This window comes from Callospermophilus lateralis, chromosome 4 (genome assembly GCF_048772815.1).
Source record: "Callospermophilus lateralis isolate mCalLat2 chromosome 4, mCalLat2.hap1, whole genome shotgun sequence".
NCBI lineage: Eukaryota > Metazoa > Chordata > Mammalia > Rodentia > Sciuridae > Callospermophilus > Callospermophilus lateralis.
The window spans coordinates 49961613-49983615 of record NC_135308.1 but is presented as its reverse complement, the minus strand read 5'-3'; the positions used below and the strand labels follow the sequence as shown (position 1 = coordinate 49983615).

General features: G+C 45.1%; 1 protein-coding gene across 1 annotated transcript in view; it reads right to left on the bottom strand.

Annotated features, from left to right (window-relative positions):
* The window catches only part of Sfrp1 (secreted frizzled related protein 1), a 40664-nt gene extending 19199 nt beyond the window's left edge, over positions 1–21465 (bottom strand). Inside the window, exons 1-2 of the mRNA XM_076852475.1 lie at positions 20635–21465; positions 15500–15577 (exon numbers count right to left, since the gene is read on the bottom strand). Of these exons, the coding sequence (XP_076708590.1) occupies positions 15500–15577; positions 20635–21178 (622 nt within the window). The 5' untranslated portion in view covers positions 21179–21465. The remainder of the gene's footprint in view (positions 1–15499; positions 15578–20634) is intronic.
* Between the last annotated feature and the right edge of the window lie 538 nt (positions 21466–22003).

Here is a 22003-nt window from a genome sequence, read left to right as displayed (position 1 = left end):
CAGTGAAGTATTTATGATTATCCCCCACTTGGCAGATGAGAAAATTGTGGCTCAGAGAAACTGCACTTGACCAAACTCATGTGGCTGGCAAATTGTGGAACAGGAATTAAAACTCAATTCTGAGACTTTCTTAATAGGACCCCTAAAGCTCAGGAAATAATGCCAACAGGAATGGAATCAAATTAAAAAGCTTCTGCACAACAAAGGAAACAATTAGGAATGTGAAGAAAGAACCAACAGAATTGGAAAAAAAAATCTTTACTAGCTATTCTCTGACAGAGGATTAATATCTAGAATATATAAAGAACTCAAAGAACTTTGCACCAAAAAAAATTGAATAGCCCAATTATTAAATGGGCAAATGAATTAAATATATACTTCTCAAAAGAAGAAATACAAATGGCCAACAAATACATGAAAAAATGCTCTATGTAATTAGCAATTAGGGAAATGCAAATCAGAACTATACTGTGATTTCATCTCACACCAGTCAGAATGACAGTCATCAGAATACAACTAATAATAAATGCTGGAGAGAATGTAGAGCAAAAGGAACACTTTTACACTGTTGGTAGAACTATAAATTAGTACAACTATCATGGAAATCAGTATGGAGGTTCCTCAAAAGACTAGGCCTGGAACCACCAGGCAATCCAGCTGTGCTACTCCTTAGTATTTACCCTGGAGAATCAAAGTATTATCTTACTGCAGTGATACATGCATACCCATTTTATAGCAGCATAATTCACAGTAGTGAAACTATGGAATTAGCCTAGATGTCCACCAACATATGAACAGATAAAGAAAATGTGACATATATTCACAATGAACTTTTATTCAGCCATAAAGAAAAATGAAACTATGCCATCTGCAGGAAAATGGGTGGAACTAGGGACCATCATGTTAAGTGAAATAAGTCAAACTCAGAAGGTTAAGGGTCCTATGCTTTCTCTCATATGTGGAAGTAAGAGAAGAAAAAGAAAAACAAAGCTGGGGGTAGGTCTCCTAAAAATCAAAGGGAGATCAATAGAGGAAAGGGACCAAGGGATGGGAGACAGGGAAGGAGGGGGGAAATGCTGGGGAGTGATACTGGTCAAATTATATTGTTACATTGTGTACATGTATGAAAATGTAACAATAAATCCATCAATATGCACAACTACAATGCACCAGTTTAAAAATGAGGGAAAAAAATTATGTTGTTCCATAAAGGTTGAAATAAAAATCTCAATTTAAAAAAAAAGAAAAAAAAAACTCAATTCTGTAGAAAGCAATTACTGAGAAAATACTTTTTCTGTGTTTCCAAACTGCTTCTCTAAAAGACACTATCAACCTCATGCAGGTGAAGAGGTCCCTATGCCATGCATCTCTGGGTTTCTGAGTAAAGACAAGGAAGAACAAGAAGCCCAAGGACACATTTAGGAGAGGGATCCCATAGATAAGGACCACCCCCAGAAGAGGCAGCTGAGGTCAGGACATCCACCAGCCACCCAGACCCTGGTCAGAGAATTCTTATCTACAATATGTATGATACACTGTCCTTTGCTATGGTCCCACAATCTCTAACTCCACCCCCAACTTAACTCTTCAGTGTGTGCATCCAATTCACTTTTCCTCCACACCATGGTATTAGACAAAGGCTTCTAAGAAGAAGGCCCAAAATTTCCAGTGGATATGCCTGGGGAGTCCACGAAGATATAACATCAAGAAACCTAGTCACAGAGTTCTTATACAACAAAACCACATTATTTCTAAGCTGGAAGCCAGAGAGACCACCAATGGGGACCCATCAATTCACTTAGGGATGCAGGTTCAAAGACTTCCCTGGCTGGCCCACGTCCGAAAGGCAGCACTGAAGCTGGATCCTAGGATAGCAGAATCTGTGTTATTTTGGGCCACATCATATTTTATCTCCCAACATAGAAATTTTTCATTTTGGTTTTTGAACAAGTGCATAAACCTTTGAGCCACAAAGAGAATAAGTATCTTGGCTGCATTGACAGGGGGTAGAGCCAGACCTTGAACTCAGGCCGGTCTGACTCCTAACACTTAATGTGTTCTTTCCAACATGCTTTTTTTTAAAAAACCCTAGGGATTACACCATGCCCTTTAGGACAATTCCTGCTAACCACTGGAATCTGCTAAGGAAGTGACTCCTGCCCAGAAAATCAGCAGTTTTAAACAGATTTACTGAAAATACTAAAACCTAAACAAAACAGGTCTATTTAGCATTTGGAGTAAAAAACAAAACACTAAGCCTTGTAAAGATGGCCTTTGGTTTGCACAATGTCAACCACTGCAGAGAAATCCTGGATGGGCTTCTCTAAAGCCCTTCCTGAGGAGGGAGAATTAGCAGCATGTTCTCAAAAACCTCTCTGTGAAGCAGTGGAGGAAGAAGTAAGCCTCCAGTCCCATGAGTGAAGACCACAACCCTGGGAGAGCGCGGCCAGCTGCGACGGACTCCCCTTGAGCTTTGTAAGCAGCCGGCAGCTACACTGTGCCCCCACACACAAACACAAAAGGGCCACATCCACACGATCCACCATACCACAACCATGCACCTCACGGACATAGCACACATGTGCAAACACTAATACTGCATCACACACTGCTCACTTACATCTTCACACATATCTCAGTCATACTCATGCACCCACAGAGATGTAAACACACACACTCCATCTATATGTCATGACCCTCATCCTTTAATACAGCTGCAGCCTCTCTTGCCTCCCTCCTCCAGAGAAGCCTGAGACACCTGAGCTGATCCAGTCCCCAGGCCCTGTCTAATGTCATTTCCAATCCAGCGATTATGGGGCTGGATCCAGAAACACTGTGTTTGCTGCCTGCCTGGGCCACTAACAAGCTCAGGAGAGAAAAGTCAGAGCGGTTTATGACAGCTCCTAATGATGACTGCTCTTGGTAATGACCAGCTCTGCGGTGACCCAAGTATGAGTTGATTATAGGCTCTGGCTCCTGCTCAGCACACCCAGCATAGAGGTTTCCCGGGGGCACTGACCGCAGCAGATGGCCCCTTCCCTGGCTGCTGGGACCTCATCAGGCCTGCCTCCTTCAAGTGGGTGGTCCTGAGCTGGCCCACACCCAGCCAGTACCACCCTGAGCCATCTCGTAAGAGACATGACTGTTGGCCTCCTCTCTCTCCCCTCCACTCATAGGCTCTCCTGTCCAAAACATCTCACCCATCAAAGCCTGAAGTTCTGCCATTAGTACTTCCTTCCTTTGGACCTTGAGGTCTTCTTCATCATCTCCTTTTCTTCTATTTGTTTGCTTATTTAATTATTTAGAGTGACAGAACATTTTAAAATCGGTTCTTGATGTTTTCCCACTGCCAAAAGGCATTGTCTCCCTTCTTTACCATGGCATTCAAGACCCTTGGTGACCGGCCTTTGCCTACTTTATCGGCCTCATTTCCAGACACTCACCACCATACACCAGACAATTCAACCACAAAGAGACTCACCGCTCTCCAAAATGGAGACAACTTTATGCCTCCATGCCTTGATCCCTGCTGCACACTCTGCTTAGAACATCCTCTGCCCATCTTTTCTGCCTAACAAACCACCACCAGCAGTTCCTTGGAGGACAGCATGTTATGCCTTCTCCATAGCTTTCCTTGACCCTTTCCAAGGATGAACTATTGCCTTCCCCACACTACTATGGCCCCCAGTTCTTACTATTACGAAATTTGACCATTTGGTCAAGCAGTATTCTATTCTACTTACCCTGTTCTCTCTAGGCTGTAAGGCCACTGAGGGCAGGAACCACATCCCAACTACATAACTGTTTTAAGTACAAGCCTGACCTGCACAATACACTCAGTTCAATCCACCTGGCATTATTAAGCCTCCAACACTACCATGTGATTAAATTCATCAAGGTGCTTTCCTCCCCAAAGCAGGAAATACCACAGGAGTAGTACAAAACACAGGACACTGAGGCCTAAGAGGCAGAACAGATGCACCTGGCAGAAGCCCATAGCAAACCTGAAACTTTCCCTCCAGTGACCCCAAACTTTGAGGGGCCCTAATCTTCACATGAGCTCACCCACTAATCGATCCCCAACCCCACTGCCAAACCTTACCAGCTCCTATCTGCTCATTTCAAGGCATGATAAAGTGGATGCACTTCCTCATCCAGGTGACTCTCTGCACGGCTTTTCTTTCCTGATATAATTTTAAAGGCAACATGCAACCAAAAAGAATTTGCCTACTGAAAAATTTCTCCTGCCTGTACCTATATGCACCGGTAAGAGCTATCTTATAGCCAAGAAAGGCTTTACTTTTCTTGCCAAGGACCTAACTCAGAATTCAAGGCACCTGGAGAAAGGAAGAAGTCAGGACTCTTCAGAGTGCAGAACTAACTTTTTCCAGCTGCCCTGCTTGGCTCTGACTGTGGAGACCCCTCCCTCTTCCCAAGCCCTATGAAGAATCAATAAAGAATCAATATAAACACTTCAGTCTGCACAGGTAAAATCTCTCCAGGTGATGGTTCCAAAGTTAGGGGATGTGTTATAAAAGATAAGCAAGAATCTGTACTCAGTAGAAGCCCAATGATTGTATACTCAATTAAATCTGCAAGAGTGCATGGTTAGATTTTCAAAAGAAAACATACACACCTGCTTTTAAATGAATGCATGTTAAGAGTAAAGAATCTGTAACCTGAGAGGCCCAGGTGCTGGCCAGCATTTGGCACCTTGCAGGCAGCTGATCCTCTTTGCACCTCTGCACCTTAGAACAAAGGCCCTGACTCTGCAGCCAGCCCTGCTCCCTCTGGTAGGAGAGGCTGCCTGCAGGTTACTACATGGAGGTTAGGGGCTGCCCTCAGTGGTTCAGTCTTGCCCTTCTACTTCTCAGCACCTTGTCCAGGGCTGACAACAAGTACTTGCTTGGCTGACCGCCTTCCTTTCCACAGCTGTGCCTCGGGTGGTATCTCTGACTAGGGCCCATGGCCACAAGTGGGTTGGTTGACAACTCTAACACATATGGGTTTTCAATTCACCTACCACTCCACAAAAGCAGGCCCAGCACTGCTAGAACCTTGTCACCTTTTTAGTCAGGTACACAGACAAATGGAGAATCAAAAGGACCAATTCCTCTGTCATACCTCAATCAGCCTGTGAGTCCCCAAGTATTTAGATAGGCCTAGCTCTCTAAGAGGATGCTGAGCTCATTGCTAGAACTGACAAATGAAAACTGACATTCTTCACCCATAGTTATTTACCTGACAGGTTTTGTCATTGGAACATTTATTACTTGTGTGAGTCCTAACACCTTCCCCTGCCCTCATCACCTGACATCAGAATGCCCTTGACTTTCTCCTCTGATCTTAAGCCTTACATTTAGCTACTCATCCCCTCAAGGAAACTTCCCTGATTTCTGCAGCTCTCACAGAAGACCTCTCCCTCCCTCAGGCCAGAGAGCTAAAACATGCACTAAAGCTTCAGAAGTGAGTGGATGACAGAGATAAGAGTGGCCAAGGCCTGTCTCACCGCTGGTTTCTTAAATTTGTCAAGGGCAGGAACTGAGTCCTGGGTACAGAATGGAGACGGAAGGCAGTCTGGAAGGCACATGGGGGCCTGTGAGTCCCTGAGCCATGCATGGTAAGCTGGCAAGGCCACCCCACTTGAGGCACCGCAGGATGGAACATGCTTTTCAGGTAGCTGTTGTGTCTAAGGGTTTAAAGTGCTTATTTCAGGCCACAGACACAGAGGTAGGGATTTCCTTCAGCCATAAGCCAATTCCCAAGTGTGAATGGATTCATATCTAATAAAAGACACAGGTCTGAACTAATTTTCAAAAAGTTCACAAACAGAGAAGAACACCTCTGAGATAGTCCCAAGAGGAAATGTCCTGGAGAGCAGGCTGATAGAAGGACTAGAGAAAACAAGAGAAAGAAAATCCCCTTCATAATCCTACCTGAATGAGAAAGAACACTGTTTAGGGAACCTGACTCCTCATTTTTTGCCACCACCAAAGTACTATTTTGGCACGCTTTACAACTCACAGACATCCTTTCAGAATTTGTAAATGATTTCCCTTAATTCCTGCCCTGAAGAAAATACTCCTTTATTCCCCGCAAATACCTGCAAGCCAGTAAACATCAGTTCTTAAGAGCTGTGAGCAGCCTTCCTCCCAGGCCCATAACCCGCTACAGAACCTGAGAGACCAACTCTTTTTACTCTCAAGACTCAAATGTGAGCATGGGAGCTCTGCACATGAGCCGAGGCTCCCACCCCAAAGCCTTCCTCCAACAGACACAAATATCACCTGTCCTCTGAGGTGCTTGTTTCCCATCCCTGCTCCGCCAAGGAGGTCAAGATAAGAAGCACCTAGGATGGGGCCTAAGTCATAGGAGTAAGGTCTTGCGGTAAGGAGCCCAGAGCACAGTGATCCTGAAGCTCCAGCATCTCAGACTGCCGGAAAACAAGAGGTTTACAACTCAACAGTCCCTCTCTGAAAAAATGATTATAGGCAATTAGCACAACATAATCCTTTGAAAGACCTAGACAACTGTATGTCAGCTCCTTCATCATTGCCCTTCACTTCTTCATTACTGCATCTTTTAAAACTGCCCTGGGTTCTTATTCTTGCCTGCGCAGGGCTCATCTTTCCTCTTGATTCTAATACAGATCTCTTGAAACCACTAACAAGCATAACCAGAGGCTCTGGGGAAAGAGAGAAAGAGAAAGAGAGTGTTTCCCCACTGTAACTCCAATTCAGCAGAATCCAGAAGGTGATTTCATCCCCTACCACCATGCCCTGGCCCCGACTCCCAAATCATTCAACACACGCAACCCCCTGCCAATTTGATTCAACAAACGTCTATTTTCAAAGAAACCTAAGCTGGCTGCTTCTGGTTCACTTCCCTCAGAACCCATCACAAGCTGTCCCTGTGATGCTGAGGGAAGCCGTCCTGAGGCTTGCCCCCTCTGAACCAGGAAGTCCCCAGGTGCCAGCACTAAGTGGCACTCAGATCCAGGAAGGCTCACGCAGCAGAGGCGACTCCTGAAGACATCAATGATGCCAGTCTGTCCAGCCAGCCAGGCTGCTATGCCAGGTCCTCTCGGGCACATCGAGAATGACAGCGCTAGTGACAGGCAAGGCCTCTTACACGGCAAAGCCGTAGTTCAAATATTTATTGTATGTGTCTGGCTTTCACACGGAATTTGCAACCTGCCAGTTACCAGTGTTTACCTTGGTAGAAATTCACGGGAAATCTTAGTCTGAACAGGCCCAGAGTTTATTTTACTGCCAGATAAACAACTTTCTTTGATAAATCATCCGTGTGACAGTGTTCCTGAAAGACTAAACAAAGATTTCAAGCACAATCTATAGGCCTTTGAGAAGCCTTCCAAAGCTAATGCATGTTTAATTGGCTGCTCTAAGCAGGTTGGGGCAGGGCAAGGGTCTGACATTTCTTTGGCCATTTGTTCTCTTTAAAAAAAAAAAAAAAAATACAGATTGGAGCTTCTGGCTCATTTCTACAAAACTGGATGAAATCTACCAATATTTAAATGCTCCTTTGCCTCTGAATATAGCCTATTTCTTTGGTCAAAGGGAATGAATATCACAGGGCAGCTGTTGGAAAAGAAAAGAAATTCTGCCCAGGAGGTGTTGCATGAGAAAAAGGGGAGGGAGAGGAGGGGCGACAACACAAAGGGGCGCTAAAATCTCTCTGAAATAGACCCCAATAAATTATGAGAGAATATATTAGGTAAAAGGTTGCTTAAAAGCACCTAAAAACACACAAAAGAAAATTTAAGTGGACATGTCCTGGAAGTGGCGTAGATTCGGTCATAATTCTTTGATGGCTTCCAATTGTAGAATGACCTCAGGGTGTCAGCGATCTAACTAAAATCCAGAGGTCCTTCTTTTCTATCATTCATAAGTTTTGAAGTTTAGGGGCAGCGGATGTTTGTTTGTGTTAACTCTAGTACCTAGAAGTTGCAAAAATTTTTTCCAAACAGGTCTTTTAAAAGCCTTCTTCAGTTTAATCCTGTCAACAACGAATTAACCCATACATTCCATTCCACTTCTTAATTGATTGATTGATTCACTTAATTTTTGCCAAACTAGCTAATTTCATGAGCACTAGAATCAAATCCCCTTTCCCAGGCAAAGTTCTACCCTGAAACTACTTTATAATAAAAGAATATCATTCTTATGGATTGAACAACCATCACATTCTAGTGACTGAAATTAATTAATCTGATTAATTAATTCAATTTTCCCCACAATGTAATGAGATTGGAATTACCATTCATATGTTGCAAATGAGGAGGCAAGTTCAGGGAGGTTAAGAGACTTTCTCATGGTTGCTCAGCTTGAAGGGCTGGGATTCAATCCAGGTCTGTCTGGGCCACAGCCTGTGTTCTTTCTAGTTTGCTACACTGCCTGCCTCTCCACCAAGAAGAAATCCAACAACCACTGAGCTCTCTCTCTCTCTCTGTCCTTGCAGATTCCACCAACTCTGAGAGTAAAAGAGCACTCACTCAATTCCCTAACCTGGGAGGCTCCTCCAGGGCTCCTGGCAGGATGGGAACGTGATGGGCATGAGAGGACAGGAAGGCAGGAGGGTATGAAATCTGGGTTGGCTCCTTAACATGTGCTGATGAGAAGGAAAGCTGTCAGGAGTCCAGATGGAGGAGCCTTGGGCAACAGAATGACTAACTCCTTTTTCTTTTCTTCAGTCTGTAAGAGAAGGGCATGGACTGGCTGATCTTCAGGGTCCTATCCAAATTAGCAAATAACTGATTCAGACAAATAACATGGTGCCCAAAGCAAAGATAGCATGCATGGGCTGTGAATAGCCCTGTTACCCCAGTTCTACCCTTAGCCCTCTTTTCCCATCTTCCCCACCAGAAAAGCTTCAGAAAATAAAGGTGAACTTGAGGGCAAATCCTTCTCCTTGCTCCCCTTCTCCTTGGGAGTTAACATATACCACAAAAGATGAAGACACGATGCTTAGAAAAATAAGTCAGATGCAAAATGACAATACCATAGGATTCCATTCCCATAAGGTCCCTAGAGTAGTCATATTCATAGGGACAGAAAGGGTAATGGTGGTTACCAGGGCCTGGGAGAGTGGGATGGGGAGTTAATGTTCAGGGGGTATAGAATTTTAGTTTGGATGATGAAAACTCCGGAGATGGATGATGATGATGGTTGGTCCACAATGTAAATGTACTTTAATGCCACTGACTAAACAGTTAAAAATGGTTACGATAGTTAGTTTTATGTTAATATGATATGCCACCCAGTGAAAGAAAGAAAGGAAAGGAAGAGGTGGGAGGGCTCAGCCCGTGGGTCAGGGCCAGAGTCACAGAATTGCAATTGAAGAGCACTTCCAAGCACACCCAGATCACACTGTTTGGCAAGTGCCCATCCCAAGGAATAACCCAGTCAGAACTGGACTTAATCACAAGTAGAAGCCATAGGTCAGCTGGTTCCAACCCAATTATGGCTATACCTTAATCTGCCTCAGGACAAAGAAAGGCAACCATTCCAGCATGATGCAAGGAGGGCAAAGAACTGAAAGAGAATCAGGTTCAATAAATACACTGACAGTAGAGGACAGGAGAGCTTTCCAAATCATCCCTCCTCACTTCATTAGTGAAACCCATACAAGGAGGCCTCACATGCTGAAGTCAAATCACTGGTTACACTTCCATCCCTGGAAAGAGCACCAAAGGGAACAACTGCTGAGTTCAGCTGTAAGATACTATCTCACCTTATCTGCTCATCATCAAAATCTATTTCTGGGTACAAACTACCATTCACTGTAAGGAAACCGAGACATGGAGAAGATCTGCCCAGTGTGGCAGGGCGTACACACAGTAGCAAAGGAGGCAGAGGGAGAAATGAACTCAGTTCCAGAGGATACAATGCTCCATCCACAGACCCCAGACTTTTGTGCCCTTGCACACATTTCAGGAGACTTTCATTGGTTTAAAGTTACTACAGTAAACTGATGCTCAGTGGAATTTGCCTTATCTAAGCATCTTCTGCCACCATCATAGCCAAGAGAGAATCCATGATGGAGGAAGGGTGCATTATACTCACTGAAGGGGGAAAATTTGGCTCTTTACAGCTTTTACTTTGGGTTCCTCAATGTGTGACCTCAGCCTAAATTGCCAGGGGCCTGATTCCTTGGGAAGAACCTCCAATCTGAGACTGGATAAGCAAGTAATTGACAAACACCACTCCAACTGGAAGGCTTTGAAAGCTTCTGGTTAATCAGGATCTCGGCACTGCACCATACAATCTCAAGCCTGGGAAGACTATTTAGAATGAGATACAGATGGTAACCCATGTGTTACACCTCCAATGAACTGAACAAAGAGGCAATTCCATGTTTTCTCAAACACAAAACAACAATTAATTCCAAGCATTTACAAATCTGTAGATAAGATATGTATTTTAGACATCTTCAGTGACAATAAAAACCAGTTGTCTTCAGCCTGCCAACTCTACACGGGGGAGTGGGTAATAGCTCCTTCTCCCATGTCTATTTAACTTTGATTGAACTAAATTTCTGGATGTTAGGGTTGCTTTTTCCGGATACACATAGACACTCAAGTCACTCAAAGCAGGGCACGTAGGGCTGGGGATGTGGCTCAGTGGTAGAGTGCTCACTTAGCATGCATAAGGCATTGGGTTCGATCCTCAGCATCACATTTAAAATATAAAAAAAAAAAAACATATTTTTTTTAAAAAAATTTAAAAAACAGGGCATGTAGCTTTCCTTGAACTTAATTAAACACACAGTACATATTTACTTGGAAAGGAGCTCTCCCCTTTAAAAACAAGCAAATCCGATATCCAGGTCCCTGTCATTCACGGACTCTTCTGACAAACCTTTATTTTTTACCTACCCTGTATAGGACACTGTGCCAGGGACTTTTTGAGTACAAACAGGCCTTATTTTGTTCACTCTGAGACTCAGATTCTTTTTGCATTTTAGCATGAAGGATGTTTTCTTTGTCAGTGATGCAAAACGAATAATGCATCTCATAATTAATGGGCATCCTACACTAAAATGTGGCATAAGACAGACGCTGCTCTCAAGCAGCTTACAGATGTTGCTGTTACTGGGTTGGCAGCCAATTTTCCTCTTCTTAGGGAGGAAACTCGTTTAGTTTGGAAAGCCTAAACTCCTTTTTGCAAGACAGCAAACTGCCCTGCTGAATGAAACTACAAATAGCAGCACAGTCCAGATACCTTGAGAGAGGTGTGAGGCAGAGTGAGAACAGATCAGCAGAGGTGCAAGGACCTCAGAAAATATTTCTTCCAGGAAATTTCCAAATGCTAACTGTGAGAGCTGCTTTTCTTTTTCTTTCCTATTTGGCTAATATTAGTGTTGCCAAGTACAGTTTTTCTCTTTATGAGAAAATATATAAACCAAAAAAAAAAAAAAGAGAGAGAGAGAGAGAGAGATACTCCCAGAAGGCAAGGAAAATTTCTGGGAGTAAAGGAATATTTTTGTACTGCAAGAAACTATGGAGTTAAAGAATTGCCACCTGAATTCTTAAGCTCAAAAAACTCAAAAAGCAAAAAAAAAGAGGAAGTTCCTAACTATCTGTAGTGAAAGTACTAAATATCATCATGCAAATTTCTGCCAGAAATGCTTAAGGGATTTTACAGGTACTGGAAAAAAAAGCTCAGAAAAGTGGCCAGAAGCGAGGATCTTAACTTCATAGCATTTATAAATCAGATCCTCACTTCCCTAAGATAAACTAACCTGAAGGAAAGATGGATGTGGGTACTAAGTTGTTAACAGCAAGATTATTTGTGTGGCAGCTCGCAAACTCTACATTGGCCTATTTAAGAGGCAAGAGGAGTACCCTGATGTCATACAGCAAGTAAAGCAGAGAGAACAAAAAACAGAAGAGTGCATCCTAATTTAAGCATAGCAGGCAGGCTGGCCGCCATGTTGAATTTAGAGACTTTGCACCACCTAACTTTTGGCTTCCCACATCTGGTGCTTGATCCAGGCTGATCCAGCTGCATTCCAAAGCATCAGCACACAAGTTTTTCTGCTGATGTTTTTCCCTGTTGGGGGAAAAAAATGTGCTCTGAACTGAGGGGGTACAATGCAGAGGTGGAGAGAAAAATGGCCAGGCAGACCCGCCAGAGGGTTAAAAATGCATTGCCCAGGGGAAAGTAATGGGCTGGGTATGGTCAGCTCCACAGAGGTTGCCGGAGTCCAAGGATATGCAGGCAAATGTGTAAGGGTGAGTGCTGACCCAGAAGGAATGCAGCCCTTGCTTCCAGAGCTCACAGAGCCTTCTAGCAACCTATGTCTTCCCACCAGGAATGGCAAGACCACTTAATGCAAAGTTTGATCCCTGGAGTAGGGAGTCAAACATTCTTTTGCTTCTCTGTTGTGTGTCAGCTTGCATTGTCGAATGTCTTTGTTTCCTAACTGAATCCCATCAGCGTGGCTGACTGCCTCACTTATTTGAAATGAACTGAGCTAGGAAACAAGTTTCTCAACAAGGCTGTGTTCTCCAGAGTGCTAAGAAGGGCAGAGCTAAGCTCGGCTCCTGCAGAGAGACAGTGGGGTGCTAGGGGTCCTATTTATTGTTTTATAAGAATATTTAAAAAAAAAAAAAAAAAAGTCTTTCCTGCATCCAGGGTAAAAAAAAAAAAAAAAATCCGGTATACACCATACTTGTGCTGTTCAGTACCTCAATGGCAAAGTCGAAACACTGTTCATCATTTCATAAGTGAGGAAGCCAGCACCATAGTGAACAAAAAGACTCCAGGTGGCAAAGTCAGATTCCTTATTTATCAAAGACGATGACTTGATAAGATGATCTCTAAGGTTCCAGAGGAACTCTATGAACCCAAGATGAAAGTAAGCTCAAGGCTGAAGGAACACAATCCCAAATAGCTAATTACTCAGCTTCACCAAAATCGGATTGGTTATTAACAAAAAATACACTCTCCTTCCAGTAAGCAGTATGCCAGTGGTTTGTTGATTTAGTAGGTGCCTGCTGCAGGGCGCAGCAGGTGAGTTACCCTAGTGCCCTCTAGACCTTTGCCCTACATTATAAAGTCAACCTTGCCCATCCAAATTCAAGGACTGCCTCTTCAGACCACGTTTAAGAATTCATCTAGTTTACCTAGTAGCCACAAAGCCCCCAGAATTTTGAGGGACAACTGGAAGAATAGGGAGGAGACCCAATGATGACTTGAGGATATTGAGTTTCAGATCAAGATTCTGAGCACAAAGACATGGATCCGCTTTTCTCAGCTCCTTAATGTTAACTTTGGCCTTGAGTTTCTGCAGCCCCAGGAACTTTAGAGCCTATGAGCTATAAATTAACTACCTCACTCTACAGCAAATCACTGACTAGGGTTTAGCCAGGAATTTTTTAAAAAGCTAAAATTTACATTTTAATTTATTCAAGGTAGATACTTTTGGATTATGGTGTCTAACATGGTGCTTTATATTCAATAAATGTTGAATGAAGGGACACACACATATAAATGATAGACACACTAAATTTTGAGTTTCTTAATGGGAAGACATCACCTGCCAGTCTGCCACACACTCAAATCCAAGGCCTTCTATCACTCTTCTCTGGGGTGCAGAAACTGATCAAATCATACGAACATAAACTAACCACTAATACATTACCTTTCAGAGTTTAATATGATTCCCTGGGCTTATAAAAGGCCAGGGGGCCAACTGCTAAATGTGTTATAATTTACCATATCTGAAGAGAATCAAATTTTGTTGATTCTCTTCAGATATTATAAAGCACATACCTTTAACTATCCCTCCTGAGGATACTTTGGGATCTTAGTCATATCCAAGCCCATTCTTCCTGTCCTGACCATGCAACTAAACACTACCTGTCAGGATTTCTAAGAGATTTTATTTGTGCCCTTGTTTCCTCTAAGTCCTTCGGGAAGGAACCAAATGTATCCTGTGGATGAAAATATTGTTGCTGCCAAGGTAGTGTGGAGTTGTATAGCAAGACACTCACCAGCCTCAGCCCAGTTTGGGGTATCCCCTAATGAAGCAAGAGTGTTACCATAAAGAAGTAAATACTACTACCATGAATTAGATGGAAGGACATCAGACTTCACATGAAAAACTTCATCCGGTGCCCTCTACAATTTTATTTGAGTTCTTTTAAAATGGCAAAAAAGAATGACTCAAACACTGATAGCAAAAAGGACTGGAGACCAAATTTTTCCAAGAACAGAGAAGCCAGGCAGAAGTTTGCTGTTGAAATAAAAACCACAATAAACATCCATTCTCCTGATGCTTTCTGTAGCAAACAGTTTGAATTCTCCAACTTCTATCTTCTGCAAAACTGCAAATACTCTGAAAATGTACCTGTTGTGATGCACAATTTCCTTTGACTTGTGTATGCACCTACATGGGTGTGAATTTCATTCAGACATGGCACTTCACTAGTACAAGACCTTTTTTTGTATATGATAAAGTTTAATAAGTGGTAAGTTTGATTAATGAACACAAAGTGATTCTTGATGAACATGAAGACTCACATTACCTACCTTTATGCTTTTCCTGATAAGAATTCTGTAAGAAATCCAAATTCAGGAACACATTGCAGAGAAACACACTGTTCAGCATCAGGCTGAACCTGTCCTTCAGCAAACCCGACCTGGCCCAAGCACATCTCTGCATCTATTAAAGGTAGAGCTAGAGAGACGAAGGGAGCAGGCCCTCCAAAAGGAAGCAATTCACATTTGCTTTTCCTAGAGAAAAGACTCCTGGATTGTTGAGAACTCAGGTCTCCTACACTCAGACTGTGAGAAACCATCCCCAGAGTCCCCTGGGATCTGCTCCTCAGGCCACATCCTTCCAGCTCCGGGAGCCCTGGGTGCTGATTCAGAATGATTTGGAAAAGGGGAGAGAAATCGCACCACTATGGGGATGTCAATGTGCTTTACCTGGAAGAACATGACTGGGATTCTCCTCTGAACCCCCCTACCTCCCCCAGCATTGAAATTTCCCCCTCCTGGGAAAGTACCCTGCAGTCAGCCTTTTAAACCCTGTGTAGAGTAGTGCTGACATCTAGGGGTGAATATAAAAAAAAAGAGTCATCCAGACCGAGGCCAGCAGGCTGCCCACTGGAGCAGGTGAGAGGGGGCTGTGCCTCCTTGTAGCTTCCCAAGGTTGGTGTGTTCCCAGACTCCTCTCCACCTATCCCCACATCTGTCACCCTGTGCTACTAGAGAAGGTCTCCCCAGACCTATACCGTGACACCTCCCTGTGCAGAAAAGCAGAAACAGTTTGACTTTAATAGAAACTGCTCTGTTCCTGCCCTAGCCTGTCTTCTGTCTACCTGAGAAAGTAGCCACCTGGAGAAGATGGAGGTAGAGAATGTCAAACTCCAACAAAACCCCCCCACAGGCTCTCTGTTCAGGAGACACAGGCCAGGAAAAGGCAGGGGATTCCAAACCCCAACCCCAGACTGCCAGGAACACTTTCTTACCAAACTCGCTTGCACAGAGATGTTCAATGATGGCCTCAGATTTCAACTCATTGTCACATGGAGGACACACAGTTGTACCTAAGAAGGGAAAGGGGAAGAAACAGAAAGCTATAAGTTATGAAAAGAAAACAACCCCTGGGGAAGAAATGGGCCTGGAACCAAGCTGAAAGTGGTTCAACATCTTCTGGAATTTATAAAGGATGATCTGAGAATAGAAAAGAAAGGCTCTTGAGCCCAGAATCTAGAGCCACAAACAATCCAATAGTTTCTTGAAACATTTTGGCCTAGAGGAGCTGAATATGACACATTATTTAAGGTGTCTGAGGTAGATGAAGGCAGGTCCTGTGAATCATGACTTAGGGGCTATTGCGAGTCCCTGGTAAAAGCTTGCTTATAAACGAAAATAGTCCATTGTTTCCTGTCCTTTGCCCTCTCCCTTTTAGTCCCCTCTGATTTCTGCCCCCCCCCACCAGTTGCACACTCCCAACAAGACAACCTATCAATTTGAGACCAGCTCTCTAGAAGCCAAGAGAAAAAGGAGTCAAACTTACTAACTTCAACCCTAGGGCCCTGAAAACCCCTCTCCAAAAAGGTCACTTCAGTAAAAGTTAAAGGCTGAGCAGGAAGCAGAGCAGCTGGGTGGGGGTGGGGAGACACTAGTGAGGGCCGCCAAATGGGAAAATGGAGCTGGCTGGGGAGGGACCCCTTGAAGGCTCTTTCATGAGCCACTGTGAAGTGCTTTGAAGAAGTGTGTGTGTGTGTGTGTGTGTGTGTGTGTGTGCGCGCGCGCGCGCATGACACGTGTGTGCATGCATACCACTAGGAAGGAGCTAGGCCCCAGGAGAAGAAAATCCTGAGACCAGGGCCAGAGGCTTTCTCCAAGTCAAAATGCTGTCAAAGCTGGGATCCCCCTCTGTGGAAGGGCAGAGAAAGCACTGCAATGGAATCCTCCAAAGGATGAAATGACTTATCATCCCTGCCATGGCCATCATTATCTATCAAACAATGTGAAGTTTATGGAGGATCTAGGAGCACTAGCATATTCTGAGGACAGTCCACTCCTTTCCCTCTCATTGCACAGGAGGTCCAAGCTGTGCTACAGAGCACAAGAAGGTCACCTTGAGACTGAAGCCAAGGGAGATGGAAGACCAAGTAGGGTTTCGTGTGCTGAGCATCTCTACCCCTTGTCTTCCTTCCCCATTCCCTTCTCCAGTGGTTTCTGTAGCAGCATCTCTTTCCCCTAAGAGACTCCCCATGTCTCTGACAGCAAAAGCACCCCAAGGTGGAGGAGGAAGTCGCCACCATCAGGGCTCCAAGAACTCTCCAGTCTTCTAAGCAGGGTGCCTGAAGGGGCCAGCAGAGGCTACACCCCTTACTCTGTATTAACAAGATGCCTCTTCCACCTGTGCTGTACTGCACCCAGGACCAAACACCTTTCAGGTTTTCAGGGCAGCAAGAACCATACTCCAAGCAAAGGATGGCATGACGACCATTAGGCCTGATGTTGGAAACATATTTTGCACCCAGAACTTGAAATCAGGTTTTAGAGGTAATGCTTTTGGACCAAAAAAAAAAAAAAAAAAGAATTTTCCATCATGGTTCTTGTTCCTTGGGGAGAAAAAAAAAGAGAAAGGAAGTCCTGCAATATGGAAAGGACCGTGTCACCCATACCAGGACTATGAACCTGCTTTGGGATTTTTCTCATTTGAATGTTCTTGCATTTGCTTTGTTTTAATTTTTTAAGTAGAACTTATCACATTGCAAGGTTCTACAAACATAAAGTTAACCAAACAAGTAGCAGGTCCGTCTCTGCCGGCTCTACACATTCACTGCAGCCCCTCTTGGTCCCTCTGGTCCCCTTGGCAGTTATAGGCTCTGCACCCCACAAGGGTATTTTCCTCAGTCCCATCAATTACATTTGGACTTCATGAATTCCACGGAAAAAACTCCATGGGGCAGGGTGAACTCTGTGTGTTTTCAACATGGCTTTCCCTCATCTTGACTTTTCTTACAGCCAGACTCTGGAGCAGCTTTATCCAGAGAAAGAAGGAGGAATGTGTAATGCAATATTAATCTGCGCCTCCTCGTGTGTCCTTGGGGCCCTGCAGGCTGCCTTGGCAGGAGAAATCCTCCCAGGCTTTCTTTCGTCTAAGAGGTAGAAGTAAATCACTATTTAAAAGTGTGTTTAAAGTCATGTTTAAAGCAAATGAACAGAAAAAGAAAAGGTTTTATATTTTATTAATTTTTAAAGGAGAGAAGAGGAGTAAGCCCAACACTGGGAATCAAAATTAAGTGAAATCTTTAAAGACAACACACACATACACCCACCACCACCACCACCACCAGATCTTCCCTGGCCAGCTCATTGTGAGACAGAAAAGGAACACTAAGGAAGATTCTTGGGGAAGTGAGGGTACCATCACCTCTACAGTCCGACTAAAACATCCAGGCTGATTTAATGCACAACATGCCTAAACAACAACTAAACTAAATGTGATCACTCATACAATTTGAATCAGTAAAAACTGGCAGGAAAGGGGAACAAGTTATTGGCCTGGGAGTTAACAGGTCTAATGTAAATGTAAGATTTAGAAATCGCTTCCCTGGAAAAGGAACAATTGCCTTTCCTATAACAGAAGTTGCTGTGACTTAGGCATCTGCCTTTGGGAGGAAAAAAAATCTTTTGAGTCATTTCTTAATATCAGGCTTATCCTTAATAACAAAGTGCTAGCCAAAACTGTATACGTCCAAGTATGTGAGCAGAAACCAGACTAATGTATGCAAATACAAGATCCAGCTTTTAAAATCCAGTTTTAATTTGAAAGAATAAAGGGTAAATGGAGTGTGTCACAGTGCGTATTCTCATTCAAAAGGTCCAGTTTTTGTCCTGGAGCCACTAGCTATAAAGTTTTGAGGACTATTAGTTTGGTCTGTCTCAGCCTGACTCCTACACACACACACACACACACACACACACACACAACTTGCTCCTAGCTCCACCCTCAGCTAAGAGTCAATGGCCAGAAAGTCTCAGGGAAGTCATGTGGGGCTCCCTCATACCCAGGGGCTGCAGTCTTGAAAGGAATGTGTGCCCTCTCAGGAGGACACTTCCCACCAAAATCGCTGAGAAGAGAACAAGTCCACAGTCCCACTCTTTTGACTGATTGCCTCACAACTTTTCTGTGTTGGTTCAGAAAAGAACTGGTCTTAGGAAAGTGACTACCTGAGCCCAGAGCAAGAAGGAGAAGACAAGCAGAACAGCAGCCACAGGGTAAAAGGCATTCAGAAGTCAGCAATGGCCAGGCATCCCTCTGCCACAGCCTTTTTGGAAGGTTGGGTTGGAGGATTCTTTCCTCTCATTAGCAGGCCCTACCTCATTTAGCCCCCCCACCTCTACTTCGTCCTTAAGCATCATCTACTTTGCAAAACGCTATTCCTCCAGGGGTCTCCACTTTATGTCCACCTTCAGTCTCAGAAAGAGGCAATCATTTGTGGCCATGGGGAATGGATTCAGCCCAAGCAAAACTGACCACAACCTCTCAAGCATTGCAGGACTGGGATAAACCCCCAGCTGGCTGAGGAAGTGAAGAAGGAAAACCCTGCCGGCTACAGGGGATGGTTCTATACCAACAGAGCTAACGGGCTTTGCTCTGGGTAACTGCTCAGCTCTTGCTCTCAAAGAGCTATACCCCACTGCACAAGATTAACCCTGAGAACAGAGGTGCCAGAAGTCATCTTTACAGGCAGGTTGACTCCTATTCTTCTTCCCACCCCCAGCGCCGGGGCCAGTGGTGTAGACTGGAGCCCATGCCACCCAATGTTGGTCACTTTGGACCCATCTCCCTCCCTAGAATAAACAAGAGTATTCAAACTTTGGGGCAGCCCTCTTCCCACATCTCTTCCGAAGTGAGGTGACCACTCACTCCTCTTTTTATCATCAACAACAGAGGTAAATAATACTGAATACTTCAAGATAAGCTAAATTCTCCCCACTCCTCAAGGAGCCCTCAAGATGCTGGCCCCTGTGCTAAGCATACCTGGGGCATAGCTCCCCCATCCTAGAGTATCTGAGCCTTAACTCTGCTTTAGAAGAATTCAGGGTTGGATTCACTCCTATAAAAGGCCCAAGGCTGGGTTTTGTTTGTTTGTTTGTTTGTTGTGGGTTTTTTGGTTGATGTCCCCACACACACACCAAAGGGGGAAAAAAAAAAAAAAAAAACTTTTTTGTTCCCATTAGAAAACTGCCCTTTAAACGGGAGGGGTCTCTGAGAGGAACCTCAGGTCCCTGGAGCTGTTAAGAATTTACAAAGCCCAATTTGCAGCACCCCACTCCCCCGTGGAGGAGATGAACAATGAGCTAATTACATTTTTATCTTTCTAATTACCTGAGGATTTGTGTAAATGAGAGAAGCAGGGGGTATGCAAGGATGCTGGAGAAGAGATTTTCTACTTCCTAAACCTCCCAGATTCGGAGCAGTTACCTGAAATGGGGTAAAGAAACAGAAATCTCCAGTTTCTAAACTTTTTTTTTTTTCTTGGCCAGTTCTACAGCAGCCCTAGGACTACTTGACTGAATGACCGCTAAGGAAAGAAGTTTTTGTTTGAATCCTCTTGGAACCTATGAAAATAAAGCTGCATCTAGCATTCTCCCGACCTTTCTGGGCTTTCTACATTTGAGTTTGGGGGTTTCCTACCCAATTTCCTGATTAGGATGTTAAAAACTTTGGATGGGGGCTTGGTACCCTCCCAAAAGAAAGTAGACCTCTCCTTTTTACTGGAAGGGTAATGCTTTGTTTCAGGTATGGAAAAAGAGACTGAATCCCAAGAAGAGCTGCTCCAGGGACCGGACCAAGCCTCTGCGGAGTCCGAGGCCGAGAGCCACGGCTCCTAAGCAAGCCACACCGGGCAACTGAGTCTCGAGAGACCAGAGCGACACTTCGGGCAGAATAGGCGCTTTTAAGAGTCAGTAGGCATACCTTCAGAGCAACGTCTAGCAGCACATGTCAACTACAGGGAGGAGTGGTGGGACGGGGTGAGCTAACAAGGGCTCTAACGTCGGCCCCGCTTAAGTCCTGGCGGATCCCGCGGATAGCGCCCGCTCAGGACACCGGGCTCAAGGAAAGGAACGCCCTTACCTTGAGGCTTGGAGGCTTCGGTGGCATTGGGCGGGGTCATAGCGATACAGACGTCTCCTTCGGGGAACTTGTCACACTTGAGCATCTCTGGCCAGTAGAAGCCGAAGAACTGCATGACCGGCTCGCACGAATCGCGCACGGCCTCGCAGAGCCAGCGGCACGGATAGATGGGCCGGTCGAGGCAGACGGGCGCGAAGAGAGAACAGAGGAAGACCTGGGTGCCGATGTGGCAGTTCTTGTTAAGCAGGGGCACCCAGCTGCTAGCCTGCTGTTTCACCTCGGCCATGGTCTCGTGCTCCAGCAGGTTAGGCAGCACCATCTTCTTGTAGCCCACGTTGTGGCACAGCCGCAGGTCCACTGGGATGTCCACGCACTGAGGCGGCTTGGTGTAGAAGCGCCCGCTCTGGTACGAGCCGATGTCCGACTGGAAGCTCACATAGTCGTACTCGCTGGCCGTGCCCGCGGCCAGAAGCCCCGCGGCCAGCGCCAGCAGCACGCCGGAGGCTGCCCAGCGGCGGCCCCCCGCGCCGTGCCCGCTGCCCATGCTGGCTCAGAGCACTAGCTGCCGCGACGTCGGGGCTGCCTGCGCTACCTTCACGCGCGCGTCCCGCCGCAAACTTTCCGGATCTCCAGGGACAAAAGGAGCCGTCCCCAACCCTGCCCAGCACCGAAGCCGCGCGCTCCTGCCGGGTCTCCCGCCGGTGGCGGCCCTCTGCCTGCCGCAGGCGCTGTGGCGGGAGTTCTCACCGGGAGCGAAGCGCAGCGCGGCGGACCAAGTGCCGTCCCGGCTCCCAGGAGGCGCAGCGGACTGCAGGCGGGCGCGCGACACCTCCTCCCGAAGCCGCAGGACTCGAGTGCGCCGTGCTCCAGTGGCCAAGCCCTCGGAGTCTTCCCGCGCAGCCAATCAGCTCCCGGCTGCCGCAAGCCGCACTCATTACCCTGTCAGTCACCAGCACAATTAACCAATCGCTTCACGGGCGAAAGGATTTGGTTTACTAGAACTAGACATAGGTCAACTCCCCTTAAAAAGCAAAACCAAAAAATTAAATAAATAAATAAAAGAAGAAGGAAAGACGGAAGAAAAGAAAAAAGGAAAAGTAAAGAAAGTTGGGTGGGGGTATACATACAAGGGCCTAGTGGATAAAGAGAATGTTTAGTTCTGTAGTTAACTTGGGCCAGTTTGGGGAAAAGCAAAGAATCTTCATGGGTCTTACAGATTCATGAGATTACAAATTTTTTTTTAATGCTTTTTCCTAATTTTCTAACAACTCACCAGACTAGCAGCTCTGCTCCAAGGTTTTGTTCTCTGTAACAACAATATAAAGACCGGTCTTTTCTGGGCTAACTGGGAATTGAGAAGGCTGAAGTT